Source organism: Camarhynchus parvulus, chromosome 6, assembly GCF_901933205.1.
Source record: "Camarhynchus parvulus chromosome 6, STF_HiC, whole genome shotgun sequence".
Lineage (NCBI taxonomy): Eukaryota > Metazoa > Chordata > Aves > Passeriformes > Thraupidae > Camarhynchus > Camarhynchus parvulus.
This window is the reverse complement of record NC_044576.1, coordinates 6,405,589-6,423,357: the sequence shown is the minus strand read 5'-3', so window position 1 is coordinate 6,423,357 and position 17,769 is coordinate 6,405,589. Positions and strand designations below refer to the sequence as shown.

Genomic DNA, 17,769 nt, shown 5'->3' with positions numbered 1-17,769 from the left:
GGTCTGTACTGCTGTACTTCCCTGCTGGTGCAGTGACCAATCCTGGGAAAACATCTCTGCCTCTTCTGCCTCTGTGAGCCACTTTGTCTTGCCTCACCACTACAGACTAGGAATGATCTGTTTTATTTCCTCTTGTAAGGAAGGAGAGACTTCCTTGCTCATATAACAGTGTGAAAAAAGTGGAAAATTGAATCCAAAGACAGAGGGGCCAGGGACTCACCAACCTGCTGATTTCAAAGCTTGCCTATTTTCTATTGACACAGCATCAGTGAAACAGTGTTGTGCAGTTTTACACCTTGTGCTGGTGTTATGTTCTAATGCTCACCTAAAAAACTTTATTTTTGAGGGGAAACTAATGCTTGGGTACATTTCATTCAACTGGGGAAATCTGCATGGAAAGAATATATTCCAGGGAACTTTTTTTTTTTTTAATCTGTCTTTTATTCAGAGTATGGTATGCTTATTATTTAAGTTTCAAGATAATTGTAATGCTTAGGTATTTTCTGTTTTGGAGGCATGTGCAGAGCATCTTTACAGGCAGATTCACACATTGGTATAGAAATAAAAGCTGCATATTGGGCATTGCCAGGTGTGTGAGAGGGTATCTTAATGCACGTATGTATTTGTGTGTGTATTTAAAATGCCTCCTGTGTCCAGATATTGAACACATCCTCTCGGGGATTGCAGTGTGACTTGAATACTTGGAGGCAAAGGTTCTGAATAAAGAACCTATCCAGAACAGAGTGAAATTAGCTGCAGTTGCTTGTGGGTTTTCAAAGCAATAGCAGCAGTCAGAATCTGGCCTAAGTAATTAACTTACGAAGCATGGAAAGGAAAAGCAGCATGTGGAAGATATAATTAATAGGAACATATAACAGTCAGCTCTCACATAATAAATTGGCAGCTATGCCTGAGGTAACTGCCTTTTATTTGCAAAATGCTGTTGGAATTTTTTTAAAGTAATTGCACATTTTCTTCCATTTCCACATGGTCACAGAGAACATAGTACAGTACAAATACCAACAGGAATGCAATAAAATCATCGCTGTTGTTTGTTGTTTTTCCTGCTTAGGGCTATGATCTTATTTAAGCCAATGTCCAAAAGAAAGGAGGAATACATTTTAGCTCAGGAAAAGACAAGTGGTAAAACATTTTAGTGAGGTTTAATATGGAATAATTTAGAAGAACAAGGCAGGAACAACCAGAATAAATAACAGTAAATGGTCAGGTATCTATTTGCAGAACAGATTTATTAATGTGTTCTCCTGACTTGAGTAAATAACGTTTAAGATAAATGATCTGAAGTTCTTCCATTTTGGAGGCTTGAATTTTCCCCATTTGAAGGTTTACTGCAGCTTTTCCTGCAGAGCAAGCATGACATCTTTGGGTACACCACAGATTCTGGCAGATCTTCAGGTGAATCCAGTCTACCCCTTGCCTTGTGCAGAGTTCTGGAAGGCTGTGGGATGGCACCAGGGCTCCCCACAGCCAGCTGCTGCTTCAGCTGCCTCCAACAGCCTGCTGCAAAACACAAAGCTGCAGTCCTGCTCCAAACATTTGCAACAGGAAACCGAGAAGGGCTTGCAACGGGGGTTTGCTGCTCTGCCCAAAACATACAAGTTACTAGACTTTATAATTGCCATTTCCAGGCTTCTCAGTGAAGCAGAGGGAGCTGCATGTCACTCCTGCTGCTATCTGGTGTGATTCCTTTCTGTACCCAAGTGGGAATTTATAATACTGCTTTGTTAGTCTCGATTTTCTTTTGGTTTTAAGCAATCTGATTGCCATCACTGCAATAGTGGGGAGGAAAAAAAGGAAGTCCAAATCTACTTTATTGTAAATGTGAAGAGGATCTGGCCTATATCGTCTGTGAGTGAATGAGGATGGGATCTTGTAAACACCTAACACTGGAGTGAGTTCTTAGCACCATAAATGTGATTAGAAGCTTTACTGCTGTTTAAAATTGAACAGCCTGAAGACCAGGAAATAGAGTTTGCTGTGAAATATTCCTGCTGTAACCAGTCTCTGTACTGCTGACCCCAGGGGATCTTGCATTTGCTGCAGGCTGAGTCTAGTAGGCAGTTTGCTGCTGAATGAGGATTTGAAATAGCAAGTTTTAAAAAAGTACATCCTTGCAATTTTTGTGCTGATGAATTTAGAATGTTCTAGCAAGCTCAGTACACTCCAAATTAATTAGCAGTGATCCTTTTAACAGGATAATTACTATATCAGCAAGTGGTAAACTCAAAATGAATATGAGTAGTTCCGGCTTGCATCCACAAGGAAGAGCTGTCTTATGGTTCTACCAAGTGATTCTAAATTCATCCCAGTGTGAAAGGTTTTAGACAGCACAGATCATCATCAGAACTGTCACTTTTTTACCTCTAGACTTGAATTAAAATCCAAAATGAAGCTACATTCCATTTTCCATATGTCTACCTCACAACACCATGGCAAGTAGGGATTGACTTTTTAAAACTGTTGCTGGAAAAAGGCTGAAAATAAGCAGAGAAGGAGGTGTTGCACATTATTACTACTATATAAATGGTAGACAGGGCTATGAAGCATGTGATACTTCCTTGTGGCTGTGCATTTTCTTCCTTCTTAATGGAAGGGTCTTATCCTGCACAGAACAGTAAGAACTCACAAGTATAAACACATGTTCACATCTTTGGTGTTTGGGCTTTTTAAACGGGTTCCTCTTTCAAAGAATAAATGTATCATTGTTTATCAGGCTGTGGTTATATAAGTATATGACTGCTACAATGATGGCAGAAACACTTCCATTCATTCCTGAAACCAGACCCTGGTTTTCAGATAGCTGAGGCTTTAGAAAATAAGGCTTAATTTGGTGTTTTAATATGGAAAATTACCTTAATTAGGTCACTCTATACGCTTTTCTGCTTTCTTTCAGAATGGATGCAGAAATCTGTAAAAGCACCTGCCATTTCCTGTGAAAATACAGTTTTTAGGCAGACTTTCAAAAGTCACTTATCTTACCTTCAGCTTCTCTAAGCTAAATTGAGGAAATGATCTTACACTGATCTCAAATGTGCTCTTGGGAGAAATTGGGGCCCATATTGTTCACTCCAAATGTGAAAGTAGTAGAGTCTTAATTATTAGCCATTTCTTAAAATTGGATCTTGATACTCACCAGACCAGACAATCTCTCAGGTTATTTCATGGGACCTTGTGGTGCTTTATGAAACATGAAGTGCATGCCTGAATCCTTTGGCTTAGATTGCCTTCAGCAGCAGTGCCATCTTCTTTCTAGAGAGAGGCTATGTCTGGGTCAGGCCACTCTTAAAAATCATACAAAATGGAGACATTTAAAAAACTGTCTCAACTGTAAAATCAAGAAGAAAAAAGTATTTACAAATATTTTGGTGAGGTTTTGTCCATGTGTGTTGTGTGTATGTTCTAACTGGTAGAAACAGAAAGGCAAGCAACTCTGTAGAAAATGCCTGTAGCAAATGCAGTTGGCTTCTAGTGATTTGGGAGACAGATTTTTCTTTTTGTTAAGGTTTAGGTTATTCAGACCAGGCAGGTCATAAGAGTCTTTTGTATGTAGTTTCATGGTGTTGCATAGTTCTTAACTGAATCCAGCCAAAGATGAGGTAACATCTGAAGGTTTCCTTATATTCCTGGAATGAACAATGTTCTCATGTGACAGTAACAGCACTAACATGCCTGCACAGTTGCTGCTGAAGCTCCTTCTGTACATGGCAAATATATTGTTCATCACCCTGTAGTCATAGCCCTACCATTCTAGTAGAGCTCAATGCTTTTGTGCTTCCTATGAAGGACAGGCTTGTCCTTCCACTTGAATTCATGCAAGTACATAGGTCAGCACAGTGCCACCAATGGTAACAACCAATCTTGTTAGTGCTCCCAGCCTTTCTTGATACTACAAACTATGGCTACAAAATCCCTGTGAATGATATAATATGGAACTAGTCAAAACCCACCATACAAATGGATTTTAAAAAGGTCCCATTGCTAAGAATTTGCTTGAGAAAAGTTCCCCTACAATTTAGAAGAAATGAATGTTCTCTTGATGGAAAAGATGACTTAGGCACTCAAGATGTATTTGATCACAGAAACTGACAAAGCCCTTCTGAAGAAGCTGTGGGAAATGCAACTTCTTCCAAGTCAGTAACTGCTCAGTGATCTTCTGATGGAGCTTGGGATTCCTCTTTTGGAGGAACAGCAACAAACTCTTTCATTTCATTCTCTTGGCGACCAGTAGCATGAGCACGAGCTTCATAAGGCTCACATGGGCAGCAACAGACTTCTCCTTTCCTGCTCTTCTGCAGAACGGTGGTACGGAAGTCTAAGGTTATCACTGCCAGCCGATACAGCTGCAGAGTCACAACTAAGATATTCTTAGCTGTAAAAAACACCAGCATCTGATTGAATATTCTGAAGTGGCCCATGAGAATTGAACGCACAATGAAGAAGGGGCCATCCTGTATAAAAAGGCTGACGCCAATGTTCCAGAGTTCCGCACTGTACCTGCACAGCAGCAGGCTGGGGATCCGCCTGGCCGATGTGCTTGGTTTGCAGCCAATATGCTGTACTGCAAGGAAAACAGTCATGTTAAAACCATTTTGTGAATTGGAGCCAGGGTTGGGCTAAAGGGCACTCACAATACAAGGTACTCTGGATTATAAATGCATTCACCTGTAAACTGTGCAACACATAGCATATCCAGTTTCTGGGATGTTTTTCAGCAAAACACACTGAACTCACCTGAGGCACTTATGTGGTCTGACAAACAGGATTAAAAACCCCTTCCCCTTTTGTATGCCTCAAACATACCAGTATTTATATACTTCTACAACAAAAAGCAGAAATAGATCACCTAGTGATTCTTTACAACTTCTCCAGACCTTTTATTTGGTAAATCAGCATGCCAGACCAGTATGCATCCTAAAGAAAAAAACTGTGCCGAAAGGAACAGCCAGTGCTGTAGCACTTCACTTTCTTCCACGCTAAGACATTGCTTTTAAAATATTCACTAGATAACCATTGCCTTTTTCATGTGTCATAATAAGAATAAGGCCTGTCAGTGCCAGGCAATATTGAGCACTACGTGGTTTCTGTCTGCCACGTAAGACTTGAGGCACAGATACTTGTTCTTAGCCTTGTGGATATCAATGTCACACAACTGCTGGAACTTGCATGCATGGGTTCCCCTTGGCTGTAAAGGTGGTGGTGGGCTCAAGTGCCCTCTATGGTGTTGTGTCCAGAGAAGGAGCATCAGAAGGGTTTGTGGGGGAAAATTTGGCTGTGTCTCACAGAAATACATGAAGCTTAATTAACCTGTCTCTTGGACAGGGAGATTTCATTGGTTTAAAAAACATCACTACTTGTGATGCAGTAACAACTGCCAAACATTGCAGCTTGCCAAAAGAATTCTATTGTTTGAGTCAATGCTGGGGTGGGGGGAGAAAGAGATGAGACTCAAATGGAAAATGAGTTGTAAAATGTAGAAATTTGCTGAATCCATTAGGCAAAGCTTTAGCAGCAGCAAGTTTTTTAATGTGCTTCTGTGCCATTGCTGTTTAATAGTCCTAACTGAACTGCTGTAGTCTAATAAAAAGTGCCTAAAAATTTCTTTTACGTCATGTTTGATGTGTGAATAAACATTCTGATGCTTGAACAAAAAGTACTATCTGTGCAAGTGTATAGAACTACCTAAAATGAACTGTACCCATAGTAATTTCAGGGAAATAGGTGTTCAGTAATTTAATTTTTAACTGGTAGATGTAATTAAATAAATGGAAAAGCAACCGCTAGAGAAAAAAAATGAACAGATTGTTTAAGTGCTATTTGAATTTATTTGTGTGGTGGTGATATATATAGGATGTTTATTTGGTTGGTTGAGGTTTTTTAAACCTGACTGCTGTGCATCTTTAATAGAATATATTTTAGCAGTAGCAGGAATTTTAGGTATGATAAAGCTGAAATGTGATTGCATCTGATTTTTTAGGAGGTGAGCTGCTGAGCTGAAATGCTGAAGTATTTTCATAACTTCCCTGTTGGAAACAAAGCCTAGCAGTGTCCATGAAGAAAAGACTAATGAGCAAAATAATATTTCAGGAATTTTAAATTTATTATTCTAGTCAGTGTGTTAGCATAGAAATCTATTTTGTATAGATGGTACTGAGGATAACGCATTTTTGCAATGCTATATTTGTTGCAAACTTGTTGTGATTGGAGGCCAAAATGGTTGGAACAGATAATGCTCCAGACAGCTTTCATTGTTCTTTTTGGACAGGGAGAAGCCCTTTGTGCCCAGGAACAAACACAGCCCTGAGCTGGCTGAATAGCTGTCCCTTTTAGATTAAGATAACATCATACAGTCCCAACATCCTATGGTCCTTTAGGTCTCCAGTGAATAGGTAATTTCTCCTGTGCTTTTGGCTGTGCTATTCTGTGGTTCACAAGTGCCTGCCTCTCTGTAGGGTCTAGGACCTACCCAAATTTGAGACATAATAGACCAGCTCTAACGTGAGAGCTCACATGGGGAAGTTTAAGGCAGTAACAGGCAACTGGAGCAACACAATAGTGCAATCATTTTTTCCTTTTCCTGAAAGTAGACAGCTCTATGACAGAGATCAGAGGTTAGCCAGAAACAAGTATTTCCTCAAAAGAAACCACAATGAGCTTTCTTCAAAAGCTGTTGAATGAATTCCTCACCGCCAGAAGTCCTTAGTACAGCCTGTATGTAGTGTGTGCACAACCACAAGATGTACCAATGAAAACTTAAGGGCATTCTTTCTCTTTTCTTGTTTGTGTGCAAGTACTAACCTGCAAGATCAAGTGGAAACTGTAACATACTCCAGGTCCATACAGCAAGAATTGCGTTTATGAGAGCGTAATTCTTCCTATGGGAGGGGAAAGAGTAGTAACAATGAAGATGCAGTTTCCTTATGAGATCACAAAAAAGCTTCCTGTAGTGTTTTAATCATTTAAAGGGTAGCTGAGTGAAACAGTGATTGGTTTATTTATATGTGCTTTTACAATGCAACACTAAGGAAAACAGAAGCACCTTTTTGTATGGGATTTTTGCTGTTAAGGCTTACATGTTCCAGCTGTGTAATTACACTAAATATCTGAAGCTAATGTTACAATAATAAGCATATGAGAATAGACTCTGTGGCTCAGAGGGGATATCTTTACCCTTGTAGTGATTACATGTTCCTTGCAAGCCTGAAGCTTCTCTGCCAAGTGGGAAGGACTCTTTTCCTGCTCTAAAAGCCTTGCTATGATATTTACAAAAAATAAAATAGTATTTGTTAGAGAGGATGAACCTCTTCTGTGACTCCTTCCTTATGATGGATGTTCACAGCTCATCTCTCAGCAGTGTGAGGGGGAGGTGAGCTTACTTTCTCTGGGAGAGATCAGAGTGTTGAAAATTCACACCAGACTATGCCATTCCCTTTCTTCTTATCTTTGAACACTTTGTCACTCTACCATGAAGTACACATGAGATAACCAAAGAAGCAACTTGGGTAATGAATCACTTAAGCCAGTTCTAGTTGCTTCCTTGCCCATCTGAAACAATTCATTAACCTGAAGGAGGCTTACTGTGTATCCAGTGTTTCAGCTCCTGCAGCTGTTAGAACTCCTGGCAGTCAGGCTGCTTGTTTGGCTCCCTGAACCCTTTCATTGTGATGATGTGACATGCTTCTCTGCTGGCAACACATGAGTAATCCCCAACAAAGCTCACAGGACTTTCACAGGGGGAAAGGCAAGAGCAGGCACACAGAGTCCTTGAATGCAGCCTTCTGCTTTTATGGGAAACACAGTTTTACCAGTCTGAACACTGCACATTACACAAATATCGTCAGCAAAAAATCCTTACCGAACATCCTCAATGTCCAAGGTCTCACTAGCAAATTCAAGTATATCTGCTGCTGTTCCCACAAACATGAGAAGCAGCTGAGACAATTGATCCCGGGTGATTTCAACTCCGATGGGGAGAAGCCATCTCCCAACTACTAGCAGCAGTAGAAAAGTCTGGTGGAGGGCCAGTGTCCATACAGTCTCACAGATTGTGGAGAGCTGATTTACAAAGACTTTAGCCTGTTTAAAAGACAACAATAATGTACTGTAACTTCAGGAGACTGATGTTAGAGATACCGTCAGAGACTGTATTTGTCTTTGAGCCTGTTTTGTTCTCTTTCACATTGTATGAGAACAAATAATTTCCATCTGGCAGGCCTGGTTTGAAAAGGCACTTTAATACAAACTTTGGATAATGAATATCAATTTTTTCTCTGTGTACTATTCCTCCCGTTCTCATTTTTCAAGTGAGCGTTGTGCTTTGCAGACTCGTTACCCTGGCACTTTGTAAATTCAGTTACTGAGATTTGCAAGAGAATGGTAGGGTCACCTCTTCTTTACACAGAGACTGGTCTTAGCAACAATAGTTAGTATGCAGCATGCTGTATTTTCAAAATGTGGTTTTCTAAACTACAAATATATATAATATACATGCCCTGGGTTGTTTGCCTTTTTTGTTTGTTTTTTTGTTTTGTTATTTTGTTTTACTCACAACGTGCTTATCTCTAATTGTCATAAGATCTCTACTAGAAACAGGAAAAGGTGCCCTACCGTCTGAATGATGTGATGATCTGTTCCCTCACTTCCATGAATGCTCTCTCTGGATTGATTGAAGTCTTGATTGCTGACATTGACCTGAACAGCCCCAGGCTCATTGCCACAGTACTGTTGTGAACAAAAACATGACACGTGTAAACATCCCACCCAGGGAGCAGATGTGCTCTATGGCTGAGCGTCCCGTTTTGCTGAACTGCAGAGGGTATCTGATGTTTGCAAAGGTCCTCACTCTTAATGTAATTCCCCTCTTCTTCAGAAGGGAGGAATTCCTCTCATGAGGACAAGAGTGATGTGTCAGTAGGTTCCTAAGAAAGTACAGGGTCGTACTGCAGAAGAGGGTGCAAATTCAAAGGCCAGTAGAGTGGCCTTCAACAAAAACTTGTTCTCAAAATATCTGCTTCTGTTTTCTACTATCCAGGAAAAGTTCTCTGAAAATGTCACTTTCATTTTTCTGTATGACTTCCCTCAAGGCTGAAAATGAGGTAGGATATTTGGGTTGTATCCTCCACCTCTCCTGCCCCTGCTGTGCCTTATTTTGTATGGAAATTCATAGGGTGAGAGGTGAAATAAAGGAGTATTTAAGAGAACTAGACCTGTATTGTTGCCAATCCCTTTGAAATAGAATAAAGGATATTTTTACTTCCTGCAAGTACACGATGATCTGGGAAATTGAGTGTTGGCTAAAACATACTGTTTCTCCAACAACAGTAAACCAGTGGTGGGGCTATGTTCTGTCTGCAGCACTGTCCTGCCTTTCTACCTTCACACCCAAGGTTGGCCCAGGAGCAGCTGGGGGGCACGGCTCCAAAATCCGTCTTCATAACAATCCATAACATCTCTCTCCATTGTAATAAAAAGAGGATAATTAGAAAATCAAACCATGCTGTTACTAAAGACTTTTATCCTGTCCTATTTTTGCCAGAGAATTGCAGTTGATTTGCATTTCTCCATTGGGCCCCCCACCATTTTATTGCATGGGGATTGATTTTCTGCAACAATTGGAATGTGTTTGAGAGCATACTGAGTAGTTGTGTTCAGCATAAAGCCTACCAATATCAGAGCAACGTTTTTCAGGAAATTTCAGATTCTACTTTGATACTTTGCTTGGTGTCTGATGTTGTTCAGTATCTGGGTAAATGCTGCCTCTTGTCTGACCTTATGGTAGATAAATTTCCTGTGCCTGGAAAAAAACTGGAAAAAATGTCAGTGCTTGTTGCTTTTAGAGTTGGCGGTAAAGAGTCCTAAGCTGAATGCTTGTTTTATTTGAACAGTGGGTGTGAGAGTCTTGAAAGATTGACACACAGATTTGGAGGAGATGATGTTTCCATTTAGTCTAAAGTTCTGGGCATGGAAACAGTGAGATGGAGGGGCTGGTACTCTCTGCCTGGCTACAGCCTTGTAGGGCTAATCTCCCTGGGTTTCCCCTTCAATTAAAGGAGAGAGAGGGAACGGCTTGTTCAGAGGATACTTTGGAAATGTAACTTAATTGGTGCTCTGGAGAGGCATCTGTATCTGCTGCCTACAGAAAAACCCTTAAGTCTATGGTGACCCACCCCAAGGTCAAAGTCAGGCTGAATTACTTCCACTGGCTGTGTGACACAGTTGAGGAGACCACAACCTAAAAATACTGCATAGCTGTCCTAACCACCCCAGAATACTAGGAAGTGAAGATCAACAAGTAGCCTGGGTAGGGCAAAGGGACGACTAACCTGTGCAGGAGGAGGAAGGCTGACTGACAGCCTTTGGATTGTCATTAAGTCTGCATTTAAGCTCACCCCTCTGGCCCCTTGCCTGGTCTGGCATGGTAATAGGAAAGCAGCCATGAACCTGCACAGAACTTCACGTCCAAGGCTGAGGAGCTGCAGGACTCAGCAGCTTGATTGCTGGAAGGAGGCAGAAGAAACCATGCCATGGCTTGCAGGGGAGCCCTTTTTCTCTTGTTCTAGTGCACAAAGGTGCAGGAAATACCTCTAAGAAAATTAATTCACATTATTGGTGTCTTTGGTAGGTGTCTTTCCTTCTATGTCATTTTTGTGAGTACTTTCAGCTGAGAGATAGGTTACTATTTCAGAGCAAGGCTCAGTGATCTTGGACTGATTGGCAAGCTCAGGGCCAGTTCACAGGTCTTCTCAATTGCTTCCAGGCAGGAAATGGAAATCTGCATCTGCAAAGCCAGTCTCCTGGTTTTGGTTTTTTTTTTAAGTAGGCTTCTGGTTTTTTCATTTAAGTGTAAACATGTTCATATCTTGTTTGGGTTTGCTCTTCTCTGAATATTTAATAAGTGGTGATTGTGAAATGATCTTCGAAAATCTGGAGAAGAGCCTTTATTTACATCATGTATATGCATGTAAATAAGACTGTTGGTGCCAGGCATATTTACTTATTGATTTATGGATGTACAGTGACTAAATGGGAATGTGGCAAGAAGCAAGTGAATACTGTTCTACTGTTTCATGGGCATTTGATAAACATGATTTGCCTTTTTATTATTAGTATTATTATTACCCCAGTAAGTCCTAAATGTTGACTGTGTACCAAGCTAAATATAAATGGTTTTGTTTCCAGGTTTTTTCTGTGCAAAGATAAAAGGAAGAGGCTGTACACATTTTGTATCAACTCTGACTTGGCTTACTGTCTTTTGTTTCTTCTGAGGTGAAGCTTACTGATTCATAAGCCATCTAATCAAAATGGAAATGCTGTTGCATGACATGGTGATGGCCTGCAGAGAAACTCACTGCCAGTGCATGGGGGACACCTGAAACACCAAACTAATTCAGCCAATTTCTGTTTGCACCTTATTCACAATCTATTATTTTCAAATAAAACTGAGGTTAGCTAAAACTTTTCATAATGGGGCCAGCATTGGGGTGTAAAATTGACACTTGAATATTAGGGTGGAGTACCCTCAACCTATTAATGTGCATGGAGGCTGTCAGTCTGAGGACATTTTGGAAGAGTCCAGCCCTTCCCTGGAGCAGGCCCTCTGCCAAGCAACAGGTACCTGGCTTGCTGTCTGTGCTTTGCTGCAAACAGTGTGGCTGTCACTATGGAAACACATGTGATGTCAGAAATTCAAAGCACTCCTGACTGCTTCATTTTGCTTATACAGGAAAGCTGAAATGTAAAACATGAAACAAAGATTATCTAAGTTGTTTTCCAAATTGAGGAATATAATGGGTATGGCAAGGAAGGGGTGGTGAAAGATATAAGATCACTTTGAGGAGCTCATTATGGTATAGTTTTAGCTGGTAAGAGAATCCCACCTCAGAATGAGGATGAGGGAACGGACAGTGATATTCACTATATCCCCAAAGTGTTCAAGTTAAGGTGGTTAAAAATAATTACAAGGTTTACCCAGTATCTGTCTTATTCCTGACTGGAAGCCTGCATCAGCTAGAGCCCTGGTAGTTGGGTAAGCCCTACAAAAGCTGCTCAGTTACTGCTTTCTGTGGCAGTGGCACACCAGGCATTTGCAAAGGTAACAGAGCCCTGAGATCCTGAACATTATTATGGAAGAATGTTTGGGTTTTTTAATGGATTAAATGGTTTCAATTTGCTTGACAGCAGACACCATTTTTTTCACTCTGTACAGTTCAATTGACTTTATAATCTCTCCCAAACATATATTTCACCCCCAAATACATTACCACAAAGCAGTAGTTTCTATGCAGTCAGTATTTCACCTTTGATATATGAATGGCATTATATGTCCAGTTCTGCAGTAGAGAGAGGCAGAATTGCCTCTGTCTTCAGGAAGAGAGACTGCCTATTAGCACCTGCTTTAAATAACAGCGCTGACACGAGCAGCTGATGCTTCCTGGTAAAGATTCAACACAAGATCAAAGTTCTACTGCCTTAAAGACCACACACTATTTTCATAGTGTATATATTAAAAGTATGGATCTAGTGACTGCATAATTACCTATTCTGTTTGCATTTAAATAATGAAATCCCAGGAACACATCAGTATGGAGAGTAGTGCTAGTCTGGATGCTGTGTTTGAGATTAATTGTTAGGAAAGCTGCTCCCCTTCTGGAGGTATAGTTTTTGAATCTGTTAGACTGTGTGTTTCCAGAACTCTCTATCCTATCTATCCAGGTATAAACTAAGCTGTTAACTTGATATACTCCCTCTTTAATTCACCATAGCAGTATATCAATAAGAACAAAGTATGCCATGTTCTAACATCATTTTGGGAAATAAACTGCTGCCTTTGACTACAGAATTAGCCTGCTTTTTGGACCAGATTTAACTATGACAAATGTTCTCAATATCCACATTACCTGTCTGTGACTGTTTAAGGAGATTTGGGAAAACAAGAAGGCAATAAATTCCTGCTGCTGTATTTAGAAAAAGCCTGAGGCATTTTTAGTGTAAACACAATTTTGAATATTTGATTATGGTTGTGTGGACTCTAACAATGTTTCAAAGGAGAAAATGAGGCACTAGGTCTTTTTAGTGTAATTTATGTATTTTCTTCTGTTACTTTTTGTTCTTGTTCCAATCAGAACCTTTACTGCTATGGATGTAGGGCACTGCATATGTGCAAATACTGGCACAGACAAAATTTCCTTTTCACTGCATGGAAGTGCTATAGGGACTTGAAACTAGCCTGCATGAGGTTGACTCAGGGAGACATGTTGCGTCAAGTGGCTCTGTTCTGGTCCTAACTGACCCCAGAACACTTGCCCTTAAAATTTTTACCATGTGCTTTAGTCCTGAATTGGAATCCAGCTCCCCCCTCTCCTAGATTATTATGCAGCACAAAGAAAGGAAGGATATAAACCTTGTCAGACGTATTTCCAGCTGTGGTAAGAATCTGTGTGTTCTCCTATGTTGCAGCAAACATGAGGTAGCCTGAATTTAAGACCCCTTTCACTGATATCTGTCTCAGTTTTGACTTGCTTGAAGTTGTGGCATTTGCTTTTAAACACTGTGAAACTCACTTTATTTTGCAAAGGCCTCTAAAGCAATGAAGTTCTTTTACCCTACTGAGCAAGATTCATGCTGGTAACCTGGGGGTGAAAGGCTGTATTTTTCAAACTTGTAGTCTTCAGTTCCTCAGATAAATACAAATAAATGATCTCATTTTTAGCTAGGAAAGAGACTCATTATCTGATAATTAGGAAGTGCACAATAGTGATAATATAGCTGTAGCTAGATTGGGACACCCACCAATATGAAAGAGAGAACTGGAACAAGACTTAGCAGACTTCTGTCTGCATGCCTGAAGCCAACCCATCAAATAATGCATCAATTTCAAGCTAGTCCATCTTATCTCAAATACCTGAGTCCCATGATGAATTTCTAGTAGCCATAGTGATGGTACTATGCAAATCAGATATAAAAATATTGCTGGTGAAAACCTGTGAAGGAAAAGAAAAGATATCTTGATATTATGATACATCATAAATACTTTCCAATGCAGATAATGTTTGGATATATGGTATCTTGTGCCTCTACCATATGGGATATTAAGAAATGGGGTAATTGCCAATAAGAATTGCTATTCTTGCTGGATTGCTTGTGCTGTGTGAGTATTATAAATAATAGGTTGATCTGTACATCCATCTAAGGTCATATAAGGAAATTTATTAAAAACTTCTTTTTTAAGAACTGACCAGAGGCACTTTGCTGTTGGTATTTCTATCACAGCATTTTCTGTATTTAAAAAGCCTGTAGCTAACATGCTCTTTCTGATTTCATGAAAAGTGAATTAATACATTGAGTCACTTCACTGAGTGATGCTGAGATACAGGTTACTCACAATCCTGTGCATTGACACAGGAAAGGTAGAAATAGCATCAGTTTGCCTAAAACAAGCAGTGCTTCAGTAGATCTTTTAGTTGCAAGCTGTGCATTTAAAATGGGTTCATAAAAATGGATCTTGGCCTTGTTTCCCCACTTGTGCTAGCAGTGGTAGAATTTTCTAATTATTTTCTCCCTGACAGTCTTCTATATAACTGTGATGGGTTGGTGCTGGCCAAATGCCAGCACACCCATGAAAATCATTTAAGTAAAACCAGCACAATAACTGATGTTGATGAAGCTTTATTATCTTCAGCTTCTTTAGCTGGGTTTATTCAGAAGTGATGGAGAGGTTTCATGACTCCTGCAAGTAGTGATTCTTGTGAGAGTGAGTTGCTGCTGTTTTCTTATTAAACACATGACATTTGATTGGGGCGGGGTTTTTTGGTAATTCTGTACTTCTGGAGTAGGAATGAGGTGCAATGCCAGTATCTAGCTCTGCATGCTACAGTATGGACTGGGCATTGCTGCAGTGCTCTGGGACTGGGCAGTGGGGTCCAACTCGGGACATTCACTTGCTTCCTCCTATTCTGCCACTGGCACATTCTGCAATGAATTTAAACTGCTTATAAGTATGCAACTGCAGCAACATTTTGGCCAAACGTTGTTGCATTTACTGCTTGTCCCTATGTTGAACATATCTTTATTTTGGTAATCATGACTCTTCCAGTGAAGATTAAATATTGAGGAAAACAAAATATCCTGCTGCTTAAGGAAATTACTGGGTTGCTGAACTGCTCTGAAATGTTTCCAACTATCCCCTCTAAGATAGTTTGGGTTTTAATTGTGGCTTTTTAGTTTTTCAGTTTGAGGGGGTGTTGTTTGTTTTGACAGTGGGTTTTGTTGTTGTTGTTAGCTTCCCCCCCAAAAAAAAAAAAAAAAAAAGGCTAGTGATTGTGTGGGTTTTTAGCCTGGTTATTTTGGGAGAGAACACACCTCTCATTTGAATGGAAGAACTAACATTTTGCAGTATTTCCTGTAGGACTTCACCACACAAAAAAATCCATCCAGCTGGCAGGTTAGCAATACTGAGCTAATGATACCACATCAGGCCAAGAGACTTCAGGGGCTTTAACCCTGCCTTTCTTTCAGAAGGAGCAATCTAGAGGAAGTATTACATGGCCAGGCTCAAAAAGGGACTTTTTTCCACATGTGCCATTAAATGTTTTAGGCTGGTGTAATAAGTACCAGTCCTCTGTCAATAATGAACAGAGAATATGAGGGTGTTGGAGGCAGGAGTCCTGTTGCATAGTCTGCCCCTTGCCTGGATTGGTGGTTGTCTGTGGAGTTGTTTGTACAAATGCTGATGATGTTTGTTCTGTGATTGGTTTCCACTGGAGCAGAAAATTATCCTGATGCAAATAGATGCTGGCCATTTGTCTACAGTTCTCACCTATATATGTACTTTTATTTTGCTGCATAAAGTGTTGGACCACATCCATTTTCAAAATTTTCTTGTAGATAAATTTAGCCCGGTCTTCTATATATGCATCTAACATGGATCTGCTTTTGGTTTCTATTTTTGTTTGGATTTTTTAAAAGCTCCATTGCAAGTGTTCCTTCATAAAGATTCTGCTGCTGCCTCCTCTCCCAAAATAATTGGTACTGTTCAATCTGCCTGTCTCATAACTGCATTTGGGGCTCTGCTGTTGTTCAATTTTCCAGTGCCCCAGACTTTCACTGCTTTTATTGCATTCAAATTTAGAGCATGGAACTCTTGTGTGAACTGTCACACAACACTCCTTCTGTTATAATGACTTTCACAGGTTGCAATGGGCAGGATTTTAAGAACATGGAAATACTCCAGGGCTCTCTAGTACTGGATTTGTCTGAAGGCCTGCCTGCAGTTTGTGTTTTTAACAATAAAAGGTCCTAGTGAAATCTTGACAATTAGTTACGTGACCGCCTCCTTTTCACAGAGCATTTTGTTTTGGCTGCCTGAGCGCTGATGAGCTGTAGATGACAGCAGTAATTCTTTAGATGCATGTAAAACCCCATGTGCTTGGCCAAGATCGGCTATGACTAACTTTTTTGTTCATTTTTCGGGCAGCCTTTCACGCCTGAAAGTTCCTCTCTGGAATAGCCTTTCAAATCCAAATAGTTAAGCCACTCTTGCTGTATCAAAAGAGTTGCTACTCATCTTTTATTTTTTTACAAAGTTTAGGTTCATGCAGTAGCGTGGTGTTAGCACTGTTGCACGGAGGAGAGCAGGGGCATACTGTCCTAGGGCAGGAGGTGCAATGCAGGGCACGGCAGGATGGGTGTAAATGCAGGGCATGTGCAGGGTCCCTCCGCACCCTGTGCCCCTGCAGGGCTCAGGAGGTGCCCGGTGCCCCCAGCCCGCTGCAGCCCCACAGCATCCACCTCCTGACTGCAGCAAGAGGCACACACAGCCGCACAGAGTGGCTCCCGCGCAGTCTGCTGTACAACTGCCCCTCCTGAAAGCCCTCTGCCTGGCCGTGGATTAGCCAAACTCTACCAGCTTTCCATCCCTGCCTCCCGCGATCCCTGAGCGCCCGGCACCGCCGGGACAGGGCAGCCCCTGCTCTCGGGGGGCAGCTTCGCATCTGCAGCAAGGAACATGCAAAGAAGCAAGAGGGGCTCCGGCGGAATATGCTCACCATTTGTAGCCTCTGCCTTGCTTAAACTTGAGGGTGAGCCCTGTCTCCAGGCACAGGAGAAGATTGAGCAGTGCCAGCAGCCAGTACTTGGGTTCCTTCTTCACGGCGGTCACTCTCCAAACCCCGATGAGCGAGTGCAACACGAAGAGCAGGCGAGTGACCAGGGCATTGAGCAGCACCATCAGCTCCATGCCGCAGCACCCACTCCCTTCCCCGCACCGCGGGGCCCCGCCGCTTTTAGGAGCCCTGGCGAGTTACCTTGGCAGGCAGCGGGGAGCCTGCGCCTCGCCGGCACACAGAGCGCTTCTCCTCCTCCATCTCCACAAAGGGGCCCATTATAACAAAAAAGAAACAGCATCGCCCCTCCCCCAGACTTCCTGAAAACTTTTTGAAGGAGAAAAAAAAAAAAGGCGCGCTTCCATGCTGCAGTGCTTTGCAGGCTCGGAACAGCCCTGGCCGGCCCAAGGCAGGGGTGGGGAGCGTTGTTTCTGTCTCCTCTATCATCGCTCAAGGACCAAGCACGGCGAGGTTTTCCCTCTTGCCCAGTTACCATCGCACTGCAGCCCCACTTGCTGATCTCGCCTCGTGCATCACCACCAAAGACACAATGAAAGGCACTTTGCTGAAAGCTCCACTGGATTTCTGAGAGTGCAAACCAAACCCCTCTTTCTGCTCTTCCTGAAAGAGAATTCATGTTTGGGACCTTTAA

At 41.4% G+C, this 17,769-nt stretch overlaps 1 protein-coding gene across 2 annotated transcripts; it reads right to left on the bottom strand.

Moving 5' to 3' along the window:
* Window positions 1–289: 289 nt before the first annotated feature.
* On the bottom strand, window positions 290–17,451 carry TMEM26 (transmembrane protein 26). Of its 2 annotated transcripts, XR_004060842.1 has the most exons (7): window positions 17,061–17,451; window positions 13,919–13,997; window positions 8,626–8,739; window positions 7,874–8,094; window positions 6,817–6,893; window positions 3,155–4,579; window positions 290–1,521 (listed from the first exon to the last, which is right to left on the bottom strand). XR_004060842.1 is itself a non-coding variant. In XM_030951341.1 (6 exons), exons 1-6 carry the CDS (start codon window positions 17,249–17,251, stop codon window positions 4,164–4,166), a joined length of 1,098 nt encoding a protein of 365 aa, XP_030807201.1. In that variant the 5' UTR covers window positions 17,252–17,451; the 3' UTR covers window positions 296–4,163. The 2 variants fall into 2 exon arrangements, 1 of the variants encoding a protein (XP_030807201.1); XM_030951341.1 differs by having other exon boundaries at window positions 296–4,579.
* Window positions 17,452–17,769: the final 318 nt, after the last annotated feature.